Raw genomic sequence first — 24,514 nt, 5'->3', positions numbered from 1 at the left:
ATGCCTGTGCAGGTTCATTTCACAAAGAAGTGATAGGGTTGCTATAGGGATAAAGCCATACAGAAACTGCATCGCTTCTTTGCACGTCTGTTGCAATGCACAAGCGTTCTGGCATCATGTGCTGCAGTGGTTGGTAGGAGCCGTAAACTTTGCTCAGATTCCTTTATACAACCCATGTTTTATGTTTCAGGGCATGGAAAGAACAGAAGGCAAAGCATGCTGTTCTAGAAGTCGACCACACAGTTTCCAAGCCCAAGGCTGCCTTGCACCTATCGAGGACTCTAGCCTGAAGGCAGTTCCTTCCCTTGGTGGACTTGAAATCTTGTTTGTCTACACTGTCCTCCTCACAGTGCAGTCTTTTTATTTCAGACCTGCTGGTTATGTTTTTATATTTGTTGTCACAGTGTGACAAATTTTTGTACAGTCAATTTTACGGTCTCCTCTGCCATTAGAGCCAGTAGGTTACAACTGTTAATGTAACAGTAGCTGCAATTTTTGTGCAGGACTGAGAAACACAGTGCATTATTTATTGCGGAATCATTGCTGCTAAATAACTACTGTCTGTATAGTTAACAAACAATTGAACACCTGCAGAAATTGCAGTGGCTTTATATAATATGTGAATGCATCTGTTTCTCCATGAATTATTGCTGCAGTTTTATATCTTATCTTATCTTTTCATTTTTTTAACTGCAATGTTTCCTGGAATGTAAACAAAGCTTTCTTGACTGTTAAATAGGTAAATTTGTCTTTTAATGCTCTTAAATTCATGGCCCTTCAACTTCTTATTTAATACTAGATGTAAAGTAACAAAACTTATTACAAAAGACCTTTTTTCAAAGCACTTAGTACTGACGTTGATCTGAAGAAGTGGGGAAAAACCAGTTCCTTTTGTTACATGCTATCAGGTTCCATGTCTATTAGTGCGGATTGGCTTACAAATTGAAGCTTGGTATTATTCTTGATGTTTATTGAATGACTAAAAACAAAACGATGGGATCCGGGCGTCCCAACCCCATGCTTCCATGGCTGTTCAGTGTCAACATATTTTCTGGAAATCCACTGGAAGAATGCAAGTCCATACTAGAGAAGTCCATCACTCTGCATTGCAGACTTTGTAAAGCATGAGAACTTAGAGGGTTTTAAAGATCTTAGATGTTATCTGTTTTTTTTTGGAGCTAGTCAACATGTTACTACTAAGCTTATGCATCTCAGTGAGTATCATAAATACCTCCTGGTGATAGTAACAGTATTTTTAAGCATTTGTGTTCCCCTTTCTGGACCTATTTGTTTAGTGCATCTTCAAGAGGCTGTAAATCTTTATTGGTATATTTTGAAATGGTTATGTAAATCTTTGGCTGGTATATCATGAAAATAGTCATAGATAACTTAATTTTTTTTCCTGAAGTTCACTGTAAAACATTCAGGGGTCCTACCATTTCTGTTCAGGAAATCTTGTAGTTTATTATTGTTATTTAACAGTATTAAGTGAAAAAATATTTTGTATGTTCCTTTAACTTTATTTGTGAATAGTGATTGTGGCATGTTTGGGGATGTTTTATTAATATTTCATGATACTAGTAAATTGAATTTGGGAACTTTTTTTTTTTTAATTTTCTGGAAGAGATGACAAATTCATGTGTAATGGTGACTATTGGACCACTGCTGCTTTTCAGCATTTGTAAGCTGGTTTTACGTTAAAGAAGCCCTGTAGAGCTAACAAACTGCTGTTATTTCTAACTGATGGACCTGTATTAATATTGTACTTTTGAAAGTATAAATATTATATGGAAAATCTTCAATTGTGTTTTGAATGTTTTATGACAAGCGTTCTGCTAAATTGATTCAGTGAAGTCTGTGCATAAACAAGTTTGTTCATGTAGATGAGATGTAGAAAGGACTTAATGTCCTGGACAGACGCCTGCCAAACATGCATTATTGCATTGTGATCCCTCCTTGAAAAAATCCTAGGTCTGGCTCATGCCATGTTTTGTTGGATTAGGAAAGTACTGTGTCCAATCCTGGTTTATAGGGAGCACTCAGACCAGAGCACTCAGACACCTTAGTTCAGCAAACTGTGGCTTGAAAAAACAGGAATTATTGTATTAAGCTGGACATGCAAGTGGAGGTGGATTGCGCAACAGTAAGCAAGAGAATGCAAACATGCAGTAAATTCCAGATCCAACAAACCATTGTTTATTAAACCAGGAACATGTCCGATCCAGGCTATACTTTTCTTTTGTGTTCACTGTTTCTGAATCCAAGGCATAAGTTTCGTCAGAATTACAAGGACTGGTTTTGTACAAAGCATGGTGAATTCAATGTAGCTGGTTATGTGTTGGTTACTTTATGTCAGTAATAAAGGTAACAGTAGATTCCAATTTAACATGAAGTTGCTGGGATAGCTCAGAGTCGTGTATTCGATGAACAAAAGATTCCTGCATTGCAGGGGTTGGACTAGATGTCCCTCATGGTCCCTTCCTCCTCTACAATTCTGTGATTCTATGTTTCATACCAAACAAGGCAAAATTGTTCAGTCTCTGGTTACCAAGGGCAAAATCCACTTCAGGAGTAGAATAAAAAGTGGGTCAGTTTCAGCAAAGGCAAATCAATTGGAAATAAATACACCATGAGATAAGTCTAACCTACCTATTTTGTTTGCTTGTAATCTATGTGTCAATTTTTTTTTTAATGCATTGGATGCCAATTTGCATTCTGTGTACTTGAGAAACTTGAAATAATGATACACACTTTTATACGAAACGAACTGAAAAACAAACTTTCAGACTTTTATTTCCCTTCTTATTGTTTCTTATTGAGCTGCTTGCATTTTATACTTGGACTTGTCAGTCTACAGGGGTCAACAGTTCTTACAATGAAAGCCGAGACTCTTGAATGTCCATTTTACCTCAGGAGCTGCCTTTTGTTTTTCAGGAAAACGCTGTTGCTCCTGTTGACACTAGTATGCATGTCATCCCAAAAGGTCTGGTTACAATTTAGTTTTAAAGAATGTGATGCTTCTGTTTTGACGAAGTTTTTCATTAATTATTGTACATAAAGTAGTGGTATGCTGAAAAATCTGCCCTCTGGTATCTCAAAAGTTTTCTTGCTCTGTTAAAAGGGGCTTCTGTTTTTCTGCCTCATTCTCAGAGCACTTTACAATTTCAGTCAGTGTCAGGTTTTTGAGTGATCTTTTTTTTTCTGAGGAGGATGCATATATTTTTCTTTCCAGTAAACAATTCTTCAGCACTCTGTACCTTCCCTGGCTACCTACGCTTTCTGATCTGAAAAGGCCCCATGATGGAGCAGTTACCTCATGATGGCTTCCCCTGAGCGTGGCCACTTCAGAGGTAAGGTAAGAGTCATAAAAAGCCTGCACCCTGCTCATGGGAATTTCACCAAAATTCTCTCTTCATTTGGATAATTTTTCAAATACATTTTATTTTCTCATTAATGGATGGTGTTCAGGTGGAAAGAATGTGGGAAGAATTTTTGAGTATAAAGTACCCAAAATGGAATCGTACGCAGCAGCTAAAAAAGCCAATGCAATTCTGGGCTGCATCAATAGGAGTATAGCATCTAGATCCAAGGGAAGTAATAGTGCCACTGTATTCTGCTCTGGTCAGACCTCACCTGGAGTACTGTGTCCAGTTCTGGGCACCACAGTTCAAGAAGGACATGACAAACTGGAACGTGTCCAGAGGAGGGCAACCAAAATGGTCAAAGGCCTGGAAATGATGCCTTATGAGGAACGGCTAAGGGAGCTGGGCATGTTTAGCCTGGAGAAGAGGAGGTTAAGGGGTGATATGATAGCCATGTTCAAATATATAAAAGGATGTCACATAGAGGAGGGAGAAAGGTTGTTTTCTGCTGCTCCTGAGAAGCGGACACGGAGCAATGGATCCAAACTACAAGAAAGAAGATTCCACCTAAACATTAGGAAGAACTTCCTGACAGTAAGAGCTGTTCGACAGTGGAATTTGCTGCCAAGGAGTGTGGTGGAGTCTCCTTCTTTGGAGGTCTTTAAGCAGAGGCTTGACAACCATATGTCAGGAGTGCTCTGATGGTGTTTCCTGCTTGGCAGGGGGTTGGACTCGATGGCCCTTGTGGTCTATTCCAACTCTATGATTCTAATAGTTAAAATGCAGGTATGAGAGAGAGAGGATTTCAAAACAAAAATCCTCACAGCCAGCAGAGATGGGTTTGAGGGAATTATTATTACACATAAAAGGGGGGTGGGAATAAATAGTATGTTTCAATTACACATTACATCTAGGGTTTCTCATATATTTACTGGGTTCTGCTTTATGCTTAATAATGCTACTTGCTGCATATGTAATCTTTTATTTTTTTTCTAAAGAATTGTACAAATATTACTGATCCTCACAACAGCCCTGTGAGGTAGGTTAAGGAGATAACTTGAAGATATTCCAATGTTTACAAATGTAAAGAGTGTATTAAAACAATCAAAGGACTTCTGAAGTGTAGAGGACATTTGTTTTGGGAAAGCAGAAAAGCTAAATGGATATTTTGGGCCGTTTCTACGTTGCTCAGTCCATCATACCAGCCACTAAAGGAGATCTTCAGAAATGCAACTTGTAATTGCAAACAGTTTTCTCATGTGCTTGACCTTCTCTGGACCACAGTATGTGTTAACTTGTATAAAAGAACTTGAATTATGGAGCACATTTAAAGGTTATGGCGAAAAACACATCTATTTCACTCAGAGGGGCAAAGCCCTTGCATAATGTGAGTGGGAAAAGTTATTTGCAACTTTACTTCGCTTGCATGATTCTGAATGATGTACATTATCCCCAAGAGAAGGGAGAAAGACACCTTTTTACCTTAATGGAATGCCAGCAATGAATGTTATTAAATGATATCCACTTTGACACATTAATGCAGAACCACATCCTCTTGTGGCTGTTCTTGTGTCTCCCTGTATACTTCTGTCCAGCCCAGAGAATAAGAGCGCCACACTTTCTGCAGAAAACATGAGTGCACAGTGTACTTTGGTGTTTTACACAGCAAGCACATAGACACACCTGTATCCTTAAATATTTGAAGAGGTAGGTGTGCCATTCACTTTTATGTGTTTTGCTGCACAAAATTCCAGCAAACCTGCAAAAATAATTTTTGGGTGTGTTAAGCGGAGCTGTTGATCTGCTCTTGTTCTGCTGTAGCATATTGCCACAAACCATGCAAAATTCTGATGTCTTATTACATCTTTTGTTGAGGGGGCGTTTCCCAATGAAGGTGTAAAAGGTAAATAGGGCTGTTAATAAGTTGGTTGATAAATATTCCATCATCCAATGAGGCCTCACACTTGTTTCATTGTAGGACAAACAACTTTTCTAGAGAAACCCAATGCTTTTCAGCACATGGTAGTTAAACAGCATGGGCCTTAGCAGAGACACAAAATTGAGTGCGGCATTGCGAGGCTTTTGGAAATACACTAGACATTTAGAAAGAGCAGTAAGCTTAGTAGTGTGACTTCAACTGACTTGTATTTAAGGAAATGAGATTAGAATTAAAGTTGGTTTGGGTATGCACTTTATTATTTAATGTTCATTTTCTGGTCTTTACAAAACTCATAAGTCCTCTTCAGTTCAGGGGAGTGAATACAAAAGGGCTGCAGGTCCATTCTTACTTTTTTTACTTGTCGAAGCTCCCCTTGCAACTTAAGAGCTGTGATCTTCCAAGAGTCTAAATCACAGGGTGAGCTTTCATGAGTAGAGAAGCCTCTGAAATAATTGCAGCTAAACTTAAGAGTACCCAAAGCTAGCAGGGCAAGAGTTAGGGAAAGCATGCCTCCTCTCTACTCTGCTTTCACACAGGTAATGGCTAAAGAGGGATATAGAGCGGATGACATCAAGTAGTAAGAGCACCAAGGCTGTTTGCAAAGGAAGTGTGTGATCCCAGTTCTTATTGAAAATCAAATGGAAGGCTGCTTCGGTTATAACTTTTCTACAGGGCAAATCTTTTGACATCATAATGCCACTTAAGAATAGCTAGAAAAGACAGAGGGCAGGTGATTTAATTAATCTTGGTGCATTTGACCTGGAAGGGACTTCACTAAAGTACCTAGCCTGCATTTGATGAAAAAGTGGAAGAATGAAGTCTTGCACTGTCAGCACACTGATATTTGGTCCTGCCACCTGAGAGAAAGAGAACCAGCACAGAACTGTTTAATGTACTGGTATGTGCCTTCCATTGTGTTCAGCTTTCTGCTCTTTACTTAATATAAAATTACCATTGATACAGAATAGTTGGTCTGTGTTTGCTTTTTCCTGCTATACCTTCTTAGTTGGAAATCACCAGGCTCACAGTTGGTATGTTAGAATGCTCTGAAAAAGAAATAATTTTGTCTTACTCTTCCCCTGCTATGCTTTTCCTGCTAAAATTGCTGAGATGTGGGATAGTTCTTGTTTTATATAATCAAACACAGAAAAGTGTAAAGCCAGGATAGAGAACCTGTGACTCGCCACTTGTTGCTGGACTCCAACTCCCATCAGTCCCAGCCATCATGGCCAGCGGTCAAGGATAATGGAGTTTAGCAGCAACTGGAGGGCCAACCCTGTTGTACAGATTATGCTTCGTCTTTAATCATTAAAACATCAGGATTTGGGGAGTTCTTTTATCAAGCTCCATCTTCCTCCAGAATTTAAGCATATACTATACCTACAAGATGCCTATGTTATAAACCTGGAAGACAGAGGTCGTTAATAGCTGTTTTGATTGCTTGCAACAAATGGTAGACTGGAAACCACAATATTGGAAATTAACATGGAACATAATTTTAGAAGCACAATGTAAGACTCTACGTAAAAGCAGTGTGTAAAAATGTGCTATCCAAATCCCACTATAAATGGCAAATAAGTGTGTGAGAGTGTATTCAGCAGTGATATGCTTTCCATTTATAGAGCTTGATAACTCTGGCAATTGGAAATGATGCCTCTTGCAGAGGTGGAAGAGGATTGCTGGAAGATGTAGAGGAGCGTATACAATACTGTGAAAACATGGAGGGGGCAGGATTAGTGGCTCTCTCTTCAAATAGCAAATGCTGTTCCAGAAAGCATAAATGATATACCTCACTGCAGTACATTCCTGAGGATATAAAGTGCAGTGGGAACCAGCTATAGGACAGTATTCCTTATTCATATTTTTATTTAAAAGCACACACAGGCTTCAGTTTCACAACCTGGAAGACCAACAGTTTATTATTTCTGCCGGAGTGTCTAGCTGTTTCTCGATCAATGGAACCAGCGCTTTTCAAGTTAGATTGACTTATTAAAGTAGGCTTTGTGTAGAGTAGAACTGGAGTTTATATAAATTCTCAAATGAACTTTGGGAACGTGACATAGGTTGGGATGTTTCATTTAATCTAAATATTTTCAGTGTTTAGATATAGTTAACATGTTCATAAAATATGCATGCATGAGATACTTTCCAGAATACAGCTCCTGGACACAATGCCCTTTTTATACAATGCCACCCAGACTTATTTAATTCTGCTTTTGCGTTGTATGTCATCTTCAGGAAACTATAGTCATGATATTCTAGAAAGTGACACAACCTCTATTTCTCAGTCTTCAGTATTTTAGCTTTCTGAGGAGAACAAACACCTTGGTGTTATTAAATCACAGCGTTCAGTAGTATTTTTTCTGAAGTAACCTGTTACTGAACACGTTACACTTCGTATTGTATGTCTCTCACGCTCACAGACTTTTTTTAAAAAATGTAATCATGAGGGCTAGAAACTCTTCTTAAAATTGTCCAAAACTGCCTAGTTTTTTAAGCCTTTGGCCATGTGATACAGGAGCCACTGGCTTCAAAGTACTGGAAAAATTAACTTAGAAGGTACAATACCTTGAGTATGGTCAGGAAAATGAAGATCAGATTAGTTTCTTCAGTCAATGAATACATGAAAATGAGTGGCACTGAGCAAGGCTATATCTTCTTAATTTAAGAATGTCCCTAAAATACATTGTAAATATTTAAGGCCATGTTCCTCTTACCACAGAGAAGAATTGAAGCACCTATATCTAAATAGTGTCCTATTCTTAAACACACTTACTGGCCAAAATATTTATTATGGCCCCACAGTTCAGCAAGGAAATAGGAGGATTCTTTATATAACTGGAAAGCACTTAATTCAAAATTACATGAATACACTGCAACATATGGCCTACCGCAAGGGTAATACTGAAATACTAGCATGGGGAAGGGGCTGTTCAATACTTGGTTCCTTTTCAACCTTTACCTTAATACTGGAAAATATATAAATCATTTATATAACATTATGCAAAAGAAGGCACAGCCGGTTATAGTTTATACAAGCATGGTGCATAATATGCAGAAATACAGGATTAAAAAGTTTCACATCCTTTAGATAATTGTCTTGAAATCTATTAAGAAAAGTACTTCATTAACAGTGTTCAACACTTGGAGAGCAAGGATATAAAAAAAATTATAACTCATTTTAATGCACAACAGATTCTGATAAAAAAAACACTGTTTAAAAATGCTAAATAAACATCATACAAGTAGATCATTCATGTAATGAAAAGTGCAAACCATAGTAAAAGAGGGTTTCATGTTGTCCTCCCAGTGTCACCAGAAAAATGAAACCCATCAGAATGGCTGTGTAAAATCCAGTTTGTGAGTTGAGTCCTTTAATTTGCTGAGACATCAGGATTTATGAGCATTTGGAGACAGGAGAACTGGAGAAGAAGTCCCATCCAAGCTGGGAATTGGCACTGGGATGTGACCATTGAGCAGAGTTGGAAACTGCAAAAGGGGAACAAATGAGAAATATTTTATTGTCTTTGAGATGTGCATTAAGGTTCAATCCAGAGATAACACTAGACTCTAAACCATAAATGCTTTTTTTTTTAAGTTTACCAAATAATTTTAAGATGTATGGGCAACCTGTGGTCCCTTAAGCCACATGCAGCCCTTGGCCTAATTTCATGCAGATGGCAAGGAGCGGGGAAGGGAAAGGGGCATTGGGGAGAGAGAGAGAAGGGGAGTCCCATCCACTTTTAATTCCAACCCACCTCTCATAGAAGCACAGCCTGCATCTTAACTGCAGCCCAAGCAGCCACCATTCAGGCACAGTCTTTATTGCTTCACCAATGTAAATAGGGACACTTCCTTGAGTAGAGTGACTGTGGGAGCATGTGTACCCAAAAATAATGTAGTCGAAAGCTCTTCACCTCCATGCCACTGTTCTAATTCTACTCTACAACTGACTGTCCTGTACTGTTTTAAAAGAAGCAAGGGTGTTGTTTTTGCTAAAGGTACACTGGAAAAATGTAATTGTCCTGTAATATGTTACAATCAACCAAGCATGCGAAATGGCAGGCTGTGCATGGATTTAATTGCATGGGCATTAGAAACAAGATGCGACAACCCAAGTCAGATACTTAACTTCAGGAAACCCTCAGGGATAGGGGGCAGAAGAAGAAAGGAACCTCCAGCAACTCATTCTAATAGGTTTTTTGTAAATAGAGACATTTGGAACATACGTGTTCATCCTTCCTGCAATTATGCAAAATGCTCTGATTTGCTTAATAAATTAATCCTGCAATCAACCATAGCTTTTTGTCTTTATTCCTTCACTTGCCATGTCTTGTCAGAGTCCCAGCTCTTCAGAATGAGCTCCCTTTGTGTGTTTGTGCACTGCCTGACACGAAGGGTCCCAGATTCTTTCCTGGAACTGCTCAGTTGCAACTACTGGGCAAATAATATGCAAAACAAACAATGGTATGGATTCTGGCTGCAAAACAACATCAGCCAGTGGGATGTTTGAGATGAATTCCAGCCGTGCTTCCCTGCTATTGTTTTAGACCTTTATTGCAGAGTGAACTGCAGCTTTGAACAAGTCTCTCATTGCCCTAATTATACTGCAAGCTTTCAAACCTGGAGTAAGTTAATTACATTCCTCAAGAGGCTCTACCAATTAACCGGATCCAGTGAAGTAAGCTGGATGGAGGACTCTCCTCGCCCATCTGCTGGGAAACAGAAGTTGTTTTACCTGTATGCCAACTTAAGGGAAATAGTTTCACCAGTCCAACTCCTTTGGCTTGTGTGCCAGAGTAGCGTGTCTCAATTTTCTGTAACAGCACCTGCATTTCCCCCCCCCCCCAAGTTTCTTGAAATCACCTGAGCCGCATTGTAATGCCCCATTTGTTGCTTTCCAGCCCTTTTTTTGTAAACCAAAGCACACTATCGGCTTAAGCTTTATAAATAAAGTATGTCCTCAAAAGGTGATCATAAGGAAAACCTTGAGAAAAGGTAAAGCAAGCTTTCTTGGAGTGTTGATATCTGCCCCCTGCCCGCATCTCAATATTATTATTTTTTTGGAAGGAGAAAATCTGCATCCTATGTGTAGACAAAATTTGTTTTGTAACCCCTGTCCGGAATGTTAGTTGAGATATCAGCACTCTGCCCATCCACACATTATCCCGGATACAAAACTTGCTCTCACAATATGCAGTGCTGTACTTTGCCCTCAAAGCACCCTTGATCGGGAAAGGCTTTACCTGTGAAGATGGAAGTGAGCGCAGTGAGCCCTTTAAAGAAAGAAACAAGTCAAATCCTTGGTGAGTTAGATCAGGTTCAGGCTCAGCGGCTGTTGCCACTTCTTATTTGGTTCTTGGGAAGAACACTTTTCCTATGCTAATAGATTTGTCATCTTGGCCTTTCTCTGAACCACACGTTAGTCAAATAAGGGCCCTTGATGTGACGGATCTGGATCCCCTTTTCACTTCCAGTTACCACTAATAGGTGCTGGATGCACTTGGCTCTCACTACAGGGCAAGTCGTGGGTGCTTCTGTCTGATCCTAGCTGGATGGCTCTAATCAAGTGTGCAAAATTATGAAATGCTAAAAATAAGGGAGTTCGTGTGAGGCGAAAGAGAGCCCTAGGAGCACTGCTGCAAAGCAGGTTGTGTTCTAAGTCAGAACAGTTGTTGAAGCTTAGTGAGGATATATGGGGAGTTGGATATTTGGGGTTTTTGGGACTCTAGTTCTTGAAGCTGTGCTGCACAAGTTGGGGTCCATCCCCAGATTTTGCTGGCAAGTGTCTACTTCCAAATGCTCTATATCTAGTGCTGTATATACTCCAAACTTTTTTCCTCTCTCCTTCTCCTTTTGTGTGCATTTTAGAGTCAGGATCAAGCCTGTACAACGACGATCTACAAAACACTGGACTATTTCACATAATGCATTACAGTATATACTGGATATGAATCTGGTTTGCACGAGGTGCATTGTATATTGACAACCTGGGAACAGCCCACAACTCCTTCCCTGCAACACCTTCTCCCCAACTTCCATTTCTGCTTAAATACTACCCAGTGTCACTTAGGGGGGGGTGTGGTTTCTTTTTTTCCCCTCCTGAGTGCACACACTCAGCAGAAAAAACATTTAATAGGACAAAGAGGGAATTTATACTTGATGGGAATGCCTTGAGCACACCAATTTGTATAAGCACACAATTGTTAATTTATTAAGGGGTGGAATGAAAGAATGCAAGCATGTTTGCACGGCTGTAGTAGGCAACAACAACAAAAACAATATTAAAGCCACCAGTTTTTAGAGACGTTTGCAACAGGACTCTGACCTGAACATGAGAAGCAGGTATATTGCAACCAGATACCCGTATTTCAGCACAAATCCTTGTCTTCTTTGTATGAAAAAATCCTTAAACCTAAACCCAGGAATGCAGATGGGAATGCAAGGTAGCACAACACAAACTTGAATATTTGCAGATAGCATACCACAGAACTGCTGCTACAGAGGTTTAATAAAAAGCCTACAGTTCTTATAGGCTGCATTTACGGACACACATTGAAGTGCCCTGTGTGGCAGGAATTTGGTGATCTCAGCCCCCACTCACTTCAACGGCATGGTAACCCTGCAGTTACATCTTCATTGCTGGCTCCAGGTGCTTCCCTGACATAAATTTACTCCTTCCTGTTATTGGTAAGTGTAGTTTTCCTGCGTCAGCCAAGGAAGCCAAATTCCAGGTGATGGTGCTAACATTTTCATACCCGGTATAATTTCTCCCTTTTAAAAATAGGGATTGAAAAAACCCCCACATGATACTGTACTCATGGAGCCAAGATGCCCCTGCGATCATGAGCGCTTTCTCTACATTTTTAATCCTTGTGATTTTAAACTGTTCTTGCAGCTTCCCTTAACACAGCCTCAGATGGGGCATGCTAATCCTCTTGAGAAATCTTAATATTTTATGGGGGGGTTCTGTTTTCCCATGCGCAGCTAAGTTTTGACGTACAGCCTCTTTGACATACTTTGGCTGAAACATCAGAGCTGCCACAAAAACGTAAGAGAAGCCTGCCGGATCGGGCCAATGGCCCACCCAGTTCAGCACTGTGTGGCCAACTGGTATACAGAAGCATACCACCACTGACAGTGGAGGCAGAACATAACCACCATGGCCAGCAGCTACCATGCTTGCATGAATTTGTCTACTGTTTCAGAGCCATCTGAGTGGGTGGCCATCACTGCCTCCTGTGGGCAGTGTGAAGAAGTACTTTTTTCATCTGCCCTGAATCCTCCAGCGTTTCACTTTGTTGGATGTCCCAAAGTATCTCCGTATGCATAATTTTACACATTTCTATTGTGTCCCTTTTTGCTCATCTTTTCTCTAAACTAAAAAAGCCCTACGGAGTTGCTCTATCTCCCTGGTCATTTTGGTTGCCCTTTTCTGAACCTCTTTCTGAGTTGAGGCAACCAGAACAGCACACAGTGTATTCCAAATGCAGCTGCACCATAGCTTTGTATAATGGCATTATGATATTGGCAATTTTGTTTTCAATTCCTTTCCTACTGATCCCTAGCAAGGATTTTTGCCTTTTTCACAGGTGCCACGCTCTGAGTCAACATCTTCATCAAGGTATCATCAAGGTGTCTGGCACATGTGTTTTCACTAACTATGACAGAGGGGGGACTTAGAATCAAAAACTTTGAGAGTTGGGTCCATGAGGATCATCTAGTCCAAACCCCTGCAATTCAGGAATCTTTTGCCTAACGTGGGGCTCAAACCCACGACCCTGAAATTAAGAGTCTCATGTGCTACCAACTGAGCTATCTCAGCTTGGCTTATAATTATCAACCGAAGCCACCTCTGCTGCTGCCCTAGTGATAACAATCGCCTGCCCCTTTAGGAGGCTGACTCCAGAGAAGCAGTAAACCTCCCTCAGCGCAATGTGTAAAGTTCCTGCCTTCTGGCATCTTCATTGCTTTGTCTCTCACCCTGTTACTGAAGCTCCTTTCCTGAGAGAAGGTATTGTTTTTGTACATCTGATGTTACCTCTTTTCAGAATGGAAATGCCTCCGCCCCCAGCCACAAAAAGGTTCCTTTGGCTACCTGGCCAGAAAGCGCCACCTAAGAGAGCAGAGTCATTGCTCCAACCTACCTGGAACAGGGTGTTTGGTCCTTGCAGCCTGGCAGGACTCAGAGGAGCGACGGGGCTGAGGCTGCTCCAGAAGTGAATGCTAGAAAGCAAGGGACTCGGGGTCAACAGCAATCCATTTGGGGTCTGCAAGACAAAAGACACACGACGTGTGTTCCGACGTTCATCTACTCTTTGGCTTAGCCATGTCTTGACTCACATAGCCAGGCTGAATGTTACGGGGGGCCCTCCTCGTTGCTTCGCCCCATAGCTTTTTCTCAGAGAGATGTTTTGTGCTTAGAAACTGTTTTCCTTTCTGAACCTTGGGATTTTTAACATTAGCATTTTAAAAGGGATTTGGTGTAAGAATTGTCATTGCATGTACTGTGCTTTCTCTGGGTGAGTCCCTATGCAACTTCTTTCTAGCTGATTCTTCTTGGAAATGGGAACTATGAGCAGAAAATGATGGAGAAAGAGGGTCCAAATATGCCCTTCTCCTCACAAAAGGGCTGTTCTACGTCTCACACAAGAGCACTCTGCGATCCAAAGCTGTGTGTATGTAAGCAAAAGCACATGAACTGCCATAGAATCTGCCTATTATCACACTGTGTGGATGCCTAAGCATTTGCAAGACACTCCTCGTGTCAATGCCCCTTAGGGGAAGGGGCCATACCTCAGCGGCAGAACAACTGCTCTGCATGCATCAGGTCATGGGTTCAATTCCAGCCGCCTCCAGCTAAGGCTGGGGAAAATTGTCTCTCAAACCCAGGAGAGGCAATGTCAGTCACCATAAGCAAAATTGATGTAGATGGACCGCTGGCCTGACTTGGTATACAGCAGCTTCCTATGTTTGCAATCCTTTGGGCCTAGCTTTACTGTGTGAGTCCAAAGCACTGAGCAAAACCAATGTACTCTGCATATTCTATAGCCACTTTTAAGTGCTAACACATGAAAAAACAACTAGAATACGAAGGCTGTACAGGTCTAAACTAAGTCAGCCCTTGCTCCAGAATACATGACAAAAATCACTACTGTTTAGTTCATTTTTGCTTTTTGGCCATGGCAGAATCTCTAGGCTGATGATATTATTATTATTATTATTATTATTATTATTATTATTATTATTATTATTATCTTTGAGCATAACACTCTCCTTTCCTCTGCTTGTTTACTCTGCAAGTTATTTTGCTTATTAACACTTCAAGTTAATGTTGCTGAATGTGTCCTTTGTAGGATATGACATCACTCTAGAGCAAAGTACCTCTTTTCTTAATAAGGAAGCAGTTTCACTGCCTCATCGTGCTCAGTTTTGTTTTGCCACAATCACATGATACATCTGCCCAGCTGAGAATGAGAAGGCACTTTGTTTTCTAACAGAGAAGGTAAAAAAAAGTATGAACATTGCTTTCCCCCCCATGCTGCATATATTCTGGACAGCTCCATACTGACTATCACATGATGAGGGATTTAGCTTGGACCCTTAAGAATATGTTCTACCACTGAACGATGGTTCTTCCTCGTTGCTTGCCATCATTAGCTCACATGGAGCAAAAGAAATTAGTACTAGCAATGATTCACAAATGTATATTTAGGTGGAAGTTACCAAACTAAGGCAACAAAAATTTCCATAAATATCAGACATTGTTCTCACTTTTAATCTTTGAAGAAGAGTAGAAGTGGACATAATTGTATACCATAAATGGTATTATTTACCATAAAATGTATATTTATTGTAGGATGACAGAATAAGACCCCACAGAATGCAACTTATATCTCCTAGCCACTGGGACTTAATCCCCAAGAAAGTATATAGGGTTGCCACTATACAGCTACAACTACAAAAAGCCAAGTGGTGCCTTAAACATTGGCACATTTATTACAGCAAGTTTTCATGGACTAGAGTCCATTTCAAAGCTTATGTCACAATTTATGAACTGGCATTTAACATGCTGGAAGACTGATGCTTTTGCTGCAACAGACCAACCCAGCCATCCTGCTGAAGGTTCCTGCACAATCTTGTGCATGTTTCTGCCGAGGTGCATTTTGTTGAACTCCATGGAACATGCGCCCAGGTTAGTAGTTTGTAGCCCAAATCTACCTAGCTAGGCCTGTGTCGATTTTCAAATGCTATTTTCAGCAGCATGACTCATGAATGAATAAATCTGAGATTTCTTTTGCAAGCAGCCCACAGCTCAGAAAGCAACTGTCAGGTCATTTATTTTTAAAGGAACTGCAAAGTCTCAGGCTTTCATACCCAAAATAACTAGGTTTCCTTTTTTAGCATCATAGACCGAGTTGATCGCTGCTTAGTGTTAACTGTTCTACCACATGTCTTTTGGCTAAGCTCTGCTCCCTCATCAGCACAAGGTCGGAATCCTATTGTTCTACACAAGGTTTGAGCAAAGAGCATTTTTTAAGCCAGCCTTCTCTACTCTGGCGCCATCCAGATGTTTTGGGCTACAATTCCCATCTGTCCCAGCCAAGCGGCTTTAACCCCAAAAGAGGTAGATTTGGAATGTGATGGGCTAACATCCCAGCCAGGTTATTATGTGTTTTAACACTTAAAGAATGGAAGCTTTATGGTGCAGTGTCTGTGTTCCCTGCAGAGAGTTAGTTTGTCTGACATTTTAGAGTATTAATAAGGTTAATTTTTAAAAACTAGACAGAGATACCTTTTCATCAAGCCAGAAAAGAACGTCAAAACAAAAGTGTCTTCAGTTATTTCCAGAAAGGGCCAGGCTGTACATATCTTAATACTTGAAAGAATGCTGCTTTAAAATACATATTCACGTTACCATGTTAAAATAGCAGTTTCTGAACTGCTGCTGGACTGAATAACACACGAATCTTGCAAGATGGCAGCGAAGGAAGAGGAGGACTGCAACTGATTTCCATCAACAACCTCCCAAAGACAACAAAGAGAGCACCCAGTTCTCACTAGCACAATGTGTACCTTTCAATGCTAGTGTAGAGCACCAACCTTCTGTTGTTACCAAATGGCTAATGTAAGCAGATGATGCCTGGGATTCAGTGACAGAGGATTCCAGACTTAAAGCCCATCTGATGCTTAATGCAAAAGGGAGAGACAGTTGCATAGACACTCATTCTGCCCTTAAGGAGTCAGCCTTTTTTATTCTGAATACCGCAAAACCACTTTATGATTAAAGAAAACAGCTTGACCTAAACATGTCATTTCATATTTTGTTTGAGAAAGGCCACGGTGCCAGCAAACTACAAAATGTAATTAAGCTGCTAACGGTCTATCCCACTCTAAGGTTATGATTGCCGACTAGCTTTGAAAAGGGCGGGGGGACGGACAGTCTGGCCTCTTGTTCATGGAAGCATCCAGATTTCCTGGCATCGAAAGTGTCCACTTTCTTAGAAGGCTTTTTCCAAGCCTAATTGTTGTGGAGGGGTGTGAACTCTTGCTTCCCAGCTGCACTCTCCAGCAAGAGCAACACACCCACCCAAGATCTGGCTTGAAGAAAAGCAAAAGCCTAACTGAGAGCAGATGGGCAATAGTGGGTTTACATGTATTTGATTGCTCTCTTGCTGTGTGTGTGGGTGGGTGTGGGTGTGTGCAGTGCCCCCAACAGCATCTCCACTTTGCAAATGTGCCCATAAGCCCCAATGCTATGCAAGATTTGTCATGGGGAGCATGTGCATAGGTTTCTAGCAGATAGCTGGAAGTGGTGAGTTATCCATCCTGGAAAGCTGTTGATGCAGGAATGAAATTTACATGGAAGGCAGAGCATTACTGAGATTGGGTCTTCTCAGTGGTGGTGCCCCTATTTGAACACCCTTCCCACAAAGATTTGGGAGGTGCCTAAACTACTGTCATTCAGGTTAAGACCTTTTCATTTCCACAGTGTTTGATGGATGGATTGATTGATTGATTACATTTGAATGCCACTTCTATCTTCCAAGGATCTCAAGGTGGTGTACATGGTTCTCCCCACCCCCATGTCATCCTCACAACAACCCTGTGAGGTAGGTTAAGGGAAGAGAGTGAGCTTCATGGCTGAGTGGGGATTTAAACCATGGTTTCCTAGGTCATAGTCCAACACTCTAACCATTTTGCCACACTGGCCCTCTTTCAATTTCGCCTATGCTGGTGTATTACTGCTTTTACATATTTTACTGACTGCTGCTCTCCTGATTTTTGCTCCTGCTGTATTTATTTTATTTGTAATAGCTGCTTTAAAAAATAAGTAACTTGATTGTATTTTTAATCTAAGGAACATTTTAATAGAAAAAGGACTCATACATTCTTAATAAACTGCAGGCTGCTTTTTTTCTTTCTGTCCTTGGAGGAAAAAATGCACTTTGACCATGGGCATCACTAAAAGGAACTCAGTTGGCAATCCTCTACACGCAGGAGTAAGTCCCACTACTCTCAGCAGAGCTTACTTCTAAGTAAACATGCACAGGATTCCCCTGTCAAAGTCTTACCTGGGCAGTGAAGAAAGCAGGAGTCAGGGATCCTGAGGGGAGTGCTGGGCTGTTGAGGGCAATGGAGCCGAGGTCAGTGCTTGAAAGAACCATTGGAGGTGCCGAGATCTCCAAACCTTTGGGTTTCTTAGCCTTTGGGGGAAGAGAAGGAGATTTTGCCTTGGATCCTGACGAGAGGTTCAGTGGCTCGAGAGAATCGGAATCCTGGCCACTGGACTCCAAAAAGATGCTTCTGTGTTCGGAAGGGAGGGGTGAGTTCGGAGACAGAGACGGCGACCAGGAGGAAGATGGCGAAGCCGACGAGATGCTGGCAACATTGGGCAACATTAGCGAGGATATTTTTGCAGAGACAGAGGATGCTAAGAAAGCAGAAGCAGCGGCTGCCTCGGATGTTGATGGCAGGGACACTATGGGCCTCATGACTTGCTTGTCTGATTTGTTTGTCACAAACCTTATAACAGTCCGGACTTCTTCCAGAGGGGTGGGCCCCTCCTGTTTCTCCTCCAGCTTCTCTGTTTTGATCTGTTTGAGAGTTTCTGGCTGGTTTTGCAGGGAGTTGATGGTGAAAGAGGAGTACAACCCCGAATGGATATATTCATTACGGCTTGCGCCTTTCAGGGCCGCCAAGCCATGCTTGTGTTGCTCTCTACCTTCAAGAGGCATCTTGCAGTCGCTGTCCTGCAGCAAAAGGCTCTCCCTGCTGATCTCCACAGCATGAGGATCCATCTTTAAAATGTCAGGGAAGGACACAAACTTGTACACAAACTTCTGCCCAATCACCTTCTTGATGATGTTCTGCATTAAACAGCAAACCAAGTGTGACATTCGTTAGTATTTTCACAAAGTAGCTCAGTGAACAGCATCTCCTCTACAATACGTGAGGCTCCAGGTTTGATTCCTGGCATTTCAAGTTAAAAAAATCAGGTAGCCTGTGGGTTTACTTGGGCCTGACGTGGTTGCTTAGGCCACAAGCCCATTTCCCCCAAACCATGCCCACCTGTGTCACACCTGCAGCCCCTTGTGATGTCAGGTGAGAGGCAGGTGACGATGTGGCTGCCAGTGACCAATTGGGAGCCTTTAAGTGCACTCGTAAACATGCACTGGCAAGGGAAGTTTTGCTGTCCCTGCTGATCAGGAGGCCAGCTGGGATTGGCTGCTTGTGGGGGACTTCAGAGCACTCCATCACCTGACATCATTGTGACATCAGGTGACTGACAGGTGGGCAGCCCCCACCTTCCTGTCAAATTTGGCCTGCAAGTGCTAGAGGAGATAAGATCTGGCCCTGAGGTAACAGGGGATGAGAAAGACCCTCAGCCTGAGAAGCTGGAGAGCCACCGCCAGTTAGAGTAGTCAATTCTGGGTCCGACAGACTAAGAGTCTGACATTCTAGAAAGGCAACAGCCTAACATCATATAATATGTGGAATCTGATTGACAATGCTTCCTCCTTATAGGCTGCCCTGCCTTTAGGTGGCAGTTTGCTGGGGAATTTACTGCTGCACTGTTTTTGACATTTTGAGGGGGTTGCTTTTTTGCATTTAGGCAAGGAAAATGATGCGCTTGGCTTTTAGTTTTTTTAAAAAAATAAAGACCTTAAAATATATTATTGATATATATGGCTGGCTGAAGTGGTATTTTACTGTCTGAATTTTGTATTTGTGCTAACTTTTGTGAGCAGCCTTGGGGGGCTCTTTTTAGCCAAAAGGCAGCACTCCAACTTTAACAAGCATATTACTACTCTTTGCTTTCTTGTTTAAGCACTGTACAAATAGAATTTTTAAAATTACCTTGTCATAGTAGTATCTCAGCGCTCTGCTCAGTTTGTCGTAATTCATGTTAGTTTTGTTTTTTCTGAGTCCCCACAGCTTAGCCACTTCTTCTGCCTTAAGTAGCTTAAATTCACCATCATTAGATGTCCAACAAATTAGGTGCTCATGTTTCTGATCGAGAAGCAACTGCAACAGGAACTGCCACAATGTGATTGCACTCTCCATGCCTGCAATGGACAGGAAAAAAGGGGGGAGACAGTGTAAACATTGCCTAACCTGCTCATCTTAGTTTCAACCACAGCACTTACGTAGGATCGTATACGAAATTATACGTGCTACAGGAAAGTACAAAATTAAAAAATGGATGTATAAAATACTGAAGAAAACACATTTTAAAATATCCCAATAAACCCTATTGTAAAATTATTCTGTAAAAATTATCATTTTTTGCTAATCCTGTACAGTGGTACCTCAGGTTACAAACTCTTTTTGATTGTTATTTTTATTTTTAAAAACGATAAAGAATTATGCAATATTATGGATTAACTTAGGATCTTCAGTACATTGATGCTGCACCTTGTTATAACATCTTATAATATTTTATTTATTTAAAACATGTACACACTACCCGTCATCCAATTTGGATTCCAGGCTGGTATACAACCAGACCTGGTATTACAATATCAAACGATAACAGGAAGGCAGCAAACAAGAGCAAAACTAGGATTTACAGCAACCTGAGATGTATTGCCAAATAAAAATGTTTTTGCCTAGCACTGAAAAGATTGCGAAGGTTTTATTTATATGTATTCGCTTGCTTTCATTTTGTAGACGGGTGGAATGGCTTGACCTAGCCGGAACCATGTTGTGCTTCGGTAAAGTCAAGACACTTAAGAAACCATTTCTCTCTCTTGCTTCTTCGTTGCATGTGGTGCTTTTTCTCTTTGCTTCTCCTATCCAGATTACTGATTCCACCCACCTAGTAAACTCAAGCAGGGAGGGGGACCCGCTATAGTTTAGTCTTTCAAATTCTTGCTCCTTGCTTCAAAAACAGCACTGCAATTGTAAAACACAATGGCATAAAAGCCATTCTGTTTATTTCAGTGCAATTTGGACTTGTGATGGCAGAAGACAGCTAGATAATCCCACTTCATACATATATTTTTTGCTAACAGAATGAAATGATGCCCCTATTTGTACATAAACCCTAGTTTAAAATAAATTATGGCTTAATGTGAACAAGCTGGTAGATGCTGCTAAAATGCAGGTGTTTGGCTCCTATCTCTCTTCAGCCTGGGGGATACAATCAAGATGCTAGCTTTTTGTGATGAACCAGCGCTCATGGTTTGTTTCCTTGTAACAAACCACAGGCACAGTAAGACAACATAGTTGTTGTTGCCTTACTATTCACTATTTGTTTTGCAGCAACAAACTACAAGTGCTGTTCTGCATGTAACACAAAGCCAGGCTCTGGTTTGTTTCTTCCCCTGCAGGAAGGAGCGAGAGAGGAGCAAAGAACATGTTCAAATTAAACCATACTTGATTTTAAACTTTAAAGTGACAAACCATGTGAATGTCTTGGTTCAAACATCTGACCAGCTGTGTTCAACATACACTATCAACCAGAGTAATTTGTACAAATATTACTTAATAGTGATGAGACTGGTAGGTGCCTATACTGTGCGCAACCAATCTTGTACTGAAATTCTGGATAACATGATATGCTTCAATTAAGTATGGAAAGGGGGCACACAAAAAACCCTGCCCCCAATATCCTTACACGTACCACCCTCTTCTCAACCCCCAACCTTCCTCAAGTTGAACGGGGAAGGTCTATAAGGTCACAATTGCTTGGTGTTTTCTTGTTTTCTTATTTGCAGTTATTTATTTTGTGATCCATTTTGAGAACATTTCAACGTAGAGGGAAAGCTCATTTAAATAAATAAAACCCGTATCTGTGCAAATGTCAAAGATCTACAAAGAATTAGCATCTATTGTTTATACAACAAGGAAAAAGTAAATTAGTAAGACAGTTAAAGCAATATATTTCTAACTGTCTTTCTATTAGTAAGGCAGTTAAAGCAATATATAAGCAAGGTAATATTCAAAGGGAGACATATTCGTACTTCTTCCAGTCAGTCTAAAATATAAGATCATTCTAAATAATGTGATTTCAGAATATCTGTATATCTACAGTCTCTACCTTAGAAGTGAGTCTACAAACTAACCACTTGCCTACTACTTAAGCCTAATTGTTGTACTTCTCTGCTTCCCTCTGCTTTGTGTACAATACCCGATGAAGGTTGTTCAGGAGAACCTGGAAGCTTGCCACACTTCTGTGACATTTTCTCTGGTCCCAATAAAGGCATTGCCCTGCTGTAGATTTTGAAATACAGTACAGTGGTACCTCAGGTTACAGACGCTTCAGGTTACAGACTCTGCTAACCCAGAAATAACAGAAATTGCGCTGCGGCATCAGGAGGCCCCATTAGCTAAAGTGGTGCTTCAGGTTAAGAACAGTTTCACGTTAAGAACGGTCCTCCGGAACGAATTAAATACTTAACCCGAGGTACCACTGTATTTATTTTTATAAAAAGTGGCCTTATGTGCATATTTTCTGTATCTGCCACTAGGTGGCACACAACTTCTGAGTCTTCTTGTAACTCTTCCACATTGGCACTGAATAATTTCAAACTCTTCCTTGCAAAGTCCCAGCTGAAGCTGTGCACAAGGAATCATCCCACAGGATTCTGTTTGCAAACCTATCAGGCTTTAGTGCAGCCTTATAAGCAGAATTTTTAAAAACCCTTTTTCTTTACTAGAAAAACACATTCTATGTTATTAAACGTTTTAATTCTTTTGAGAAATTTTGTAACTGCATTATGCAGACTCACGTACAGACACAGGTTTATTAACCTGAGGTGCATGCACACATAGGAACAGCCTTGTGGAAGACATGGGGTACATAATATTCCCACATCACAAGATATGAATCAAAGACTCCTCTGAGATGGGTTGCTACTACATTAAGTACTGAATTCGTTCCGGAGGTCCATTCTTAACCTGAAACTGTTCTTAACCTGAAGCACCACTTTAGCTAATGGGGCCTCTTGCTGCTGCCGCACTACCGGAGCACAATTTCTGTTCTCATCCTGAAGCAAAGTTCTTAACCTGAAGCACTATTTCTGGGTTAGCGGAGTCTGTAACCTGAAGTGCATGTAACCTGAGGTACCACTGTATTCCAATTTCACCAATATGAGAAAAAAGGCTATGAGGACCTCAGCTTGGAATTGTCCCATTCTCAATTCCTCAACTCTAAAGTAGTTCACTATGGGCAGGCATGCAAACTCTCTACCACTTAATCAATATGAGCAACTATTATCTCATTATGGCAGAACATAATCTGGATAACTAGTGAGAGTGGCTACATGACTTTCCGTGCAAAATAGCAGGGTGGTTCGTTTCTGCCTTATGCACACCACAGATTTAACACTTCATTCTCTGTTTGTTTGTTTGTTTGTTTGTTTGTTTGTCTGTCTGTCTCACCTACCCACACTTGTTTCACTAGCATTCCTTTTTTTAAAAAACAACAACAAACGCTTTAAATATTTCCCTCTAAGAAGCAAGAATGTCTATTCCATAATTCCCATCTATGCAATACTTATTACTGCAGTGTGGGATGGGGCACAGGTTCATGGCGAGTCATTCCAGACTCATGAGGAAACCCATATAAGTTTATGTAAAATGTATTTTTAGGCTCAACTATATGTATATTTTGGCACTTGTAAAGCCCAGGCTCTCATTATGTCACACAATGTTTTTATGCACATCTTAAGTGTTTCCAGAGAAGTCCTTTTTTGGTGCAGTATAAAATCAGGATAATTGTATAAATGCATCCATTGAGCATTTTGCTGGTAGATCCTTTCAAAGAAAAATCCCTGTCACCTTAAAAAAAAGTACTACGGTATTTGAAAATGCACCTTGCCCATATGATTCTTGTTAACCATCTTATGTTATTACGTCCACATATTAATTTTCAAGCATGCATGAAGCAATCATAGGCTACGTACATGCAACATTTTATCGAAGAATCAATGGAGACCAAGTATTTTTTTCTGTAGTCCACAAACAATATGGATCTATTGCACATTTTTGTCTCTGAAAAGCGCTCATTGAGAAACTGGTTTCATTGCAAAAATAAAAACTTATTGCAGATTGATTCATATGGTGTGTGCATTTGAAAACAGAAGTAAACAGATGTTGGAGATCCATAAAATGGGGGGAGGGGGGTGTCCACACTTGCCCAACTTTGTTGTGGGTGGGTATATAAGCCAAGATCACAACCACCCATTTCCTTCTTCATTCCCCTGGGGCACGTACAGGGAAGAAAAGGTGTGGATAATTGACTCTAGGGAAGGGTTTTCAAAGGCTTATCAAGTAACCCAGGGGTAGGCAACCTAAGGCCCAGGGGCCAGATGCGGCCCAATCGCCTTCTCAATCTGGCCCGTGGATGGTCCGGGAATCAGCGTGTTTTCACATGAGTAGAATGTGTCCTTTTATTTAAAATGCATCTCTAGGTTATTTGTGGGGCATAGGAATTCGTTCATCCCCCCCCCAAAAAAAATATAGTCCGCCCCCCAAGGTCTGAGGGATGGTGGACTGGCCCACGGCTGGAAAAGGTTGCTGACCCCTGAAGTTACCACACCCACTTTTGTATCTAGAATCAATCTAGATGGAAAGCAGCATATTGAGGATGCACAGGAACAATTCTGGATCGAGGGGGGAAACACAACCTTTTTGTGCTACAGACAGGTTAGTCTGTGCACAGCCGTAGATTTTGGTTAGGGAATACATAGAAGTAAAATGGCCT

General features: G+C 40.9%; 2 protein-coding genes across 2 annotated transcripts in view; one reads left to right on the top strand and one right to left on the bottom strand.

Moving 5' to 3' along the window:
• CDK17 (cyclin dependent kinase 17) overlaps positions 1-1,802 on the top strand; it is a 70,119-nt gene extending 68,317 nt beyond the window's left edge. The window contains exon 17 of the mRNA XM_028745880.2: positions 191-1,802. Coding sequence (XP_028601713.1) covers positions 191-228 — 38 coding nt within the window. The 3' untranslated portion in view covers positions 229-1,802. The remainder of the gene's footprint in view (positions 1-190) is intronic.
• A 2,526-nt stretch (positions 1,803-4,328) lies between these two features.
• Positions 4,329-24,514, bottom strand: part of ELK3 (ETS transcription factor ELK3) — a 46,081-nt gene continuing 25,895 nt past the window's right edge. Inside the window, exons 2-5 of the mRNA XM_028747637.2 lie at positions 19,663-19,871; positions 17,877-18,671; positions 13,449-13,571; positions 4,329-8,790 (exon numbers count right to left, since the gene is read on the bottom strand). Of these exons, the coding sequence (XP_028603470.2) occupies positions 8,692-8,790; positions 13,449-13,571; positions 17,877-18,671; positions 19,663-19,869 (1,224 nt within the window). The 5' untranslated portion in view covers positions 19,870-19,871 and the 3' untranslated portion in view covers positions 4,329-8,691. The remainder of the gene's footprint in view (positions 8,791-13,448; positions 13,572-17,876; positions 18,672-19,662; positions 19,872-24,514) is intronic.

Source organism: Podarcis muralis, chromosome 10 (genome assembly GCF_964188315.1).
Source record: "Podarcis muralis chromosome 10, rPodMur119.hap1.1, whole genome shotgun sequence".
Classification (NCBI taxonomy): Eukaryota; Metazoa; Chordata; class Lepidosauria; order Squamata; family Lacertidae; genus Podarcis; species Podarcis muralis.
The sequence above is the reverse complement of the archived record's forward strand: the minus strand, read 5'-3'. Positions and strand labels throughout refer to the sequence as shown.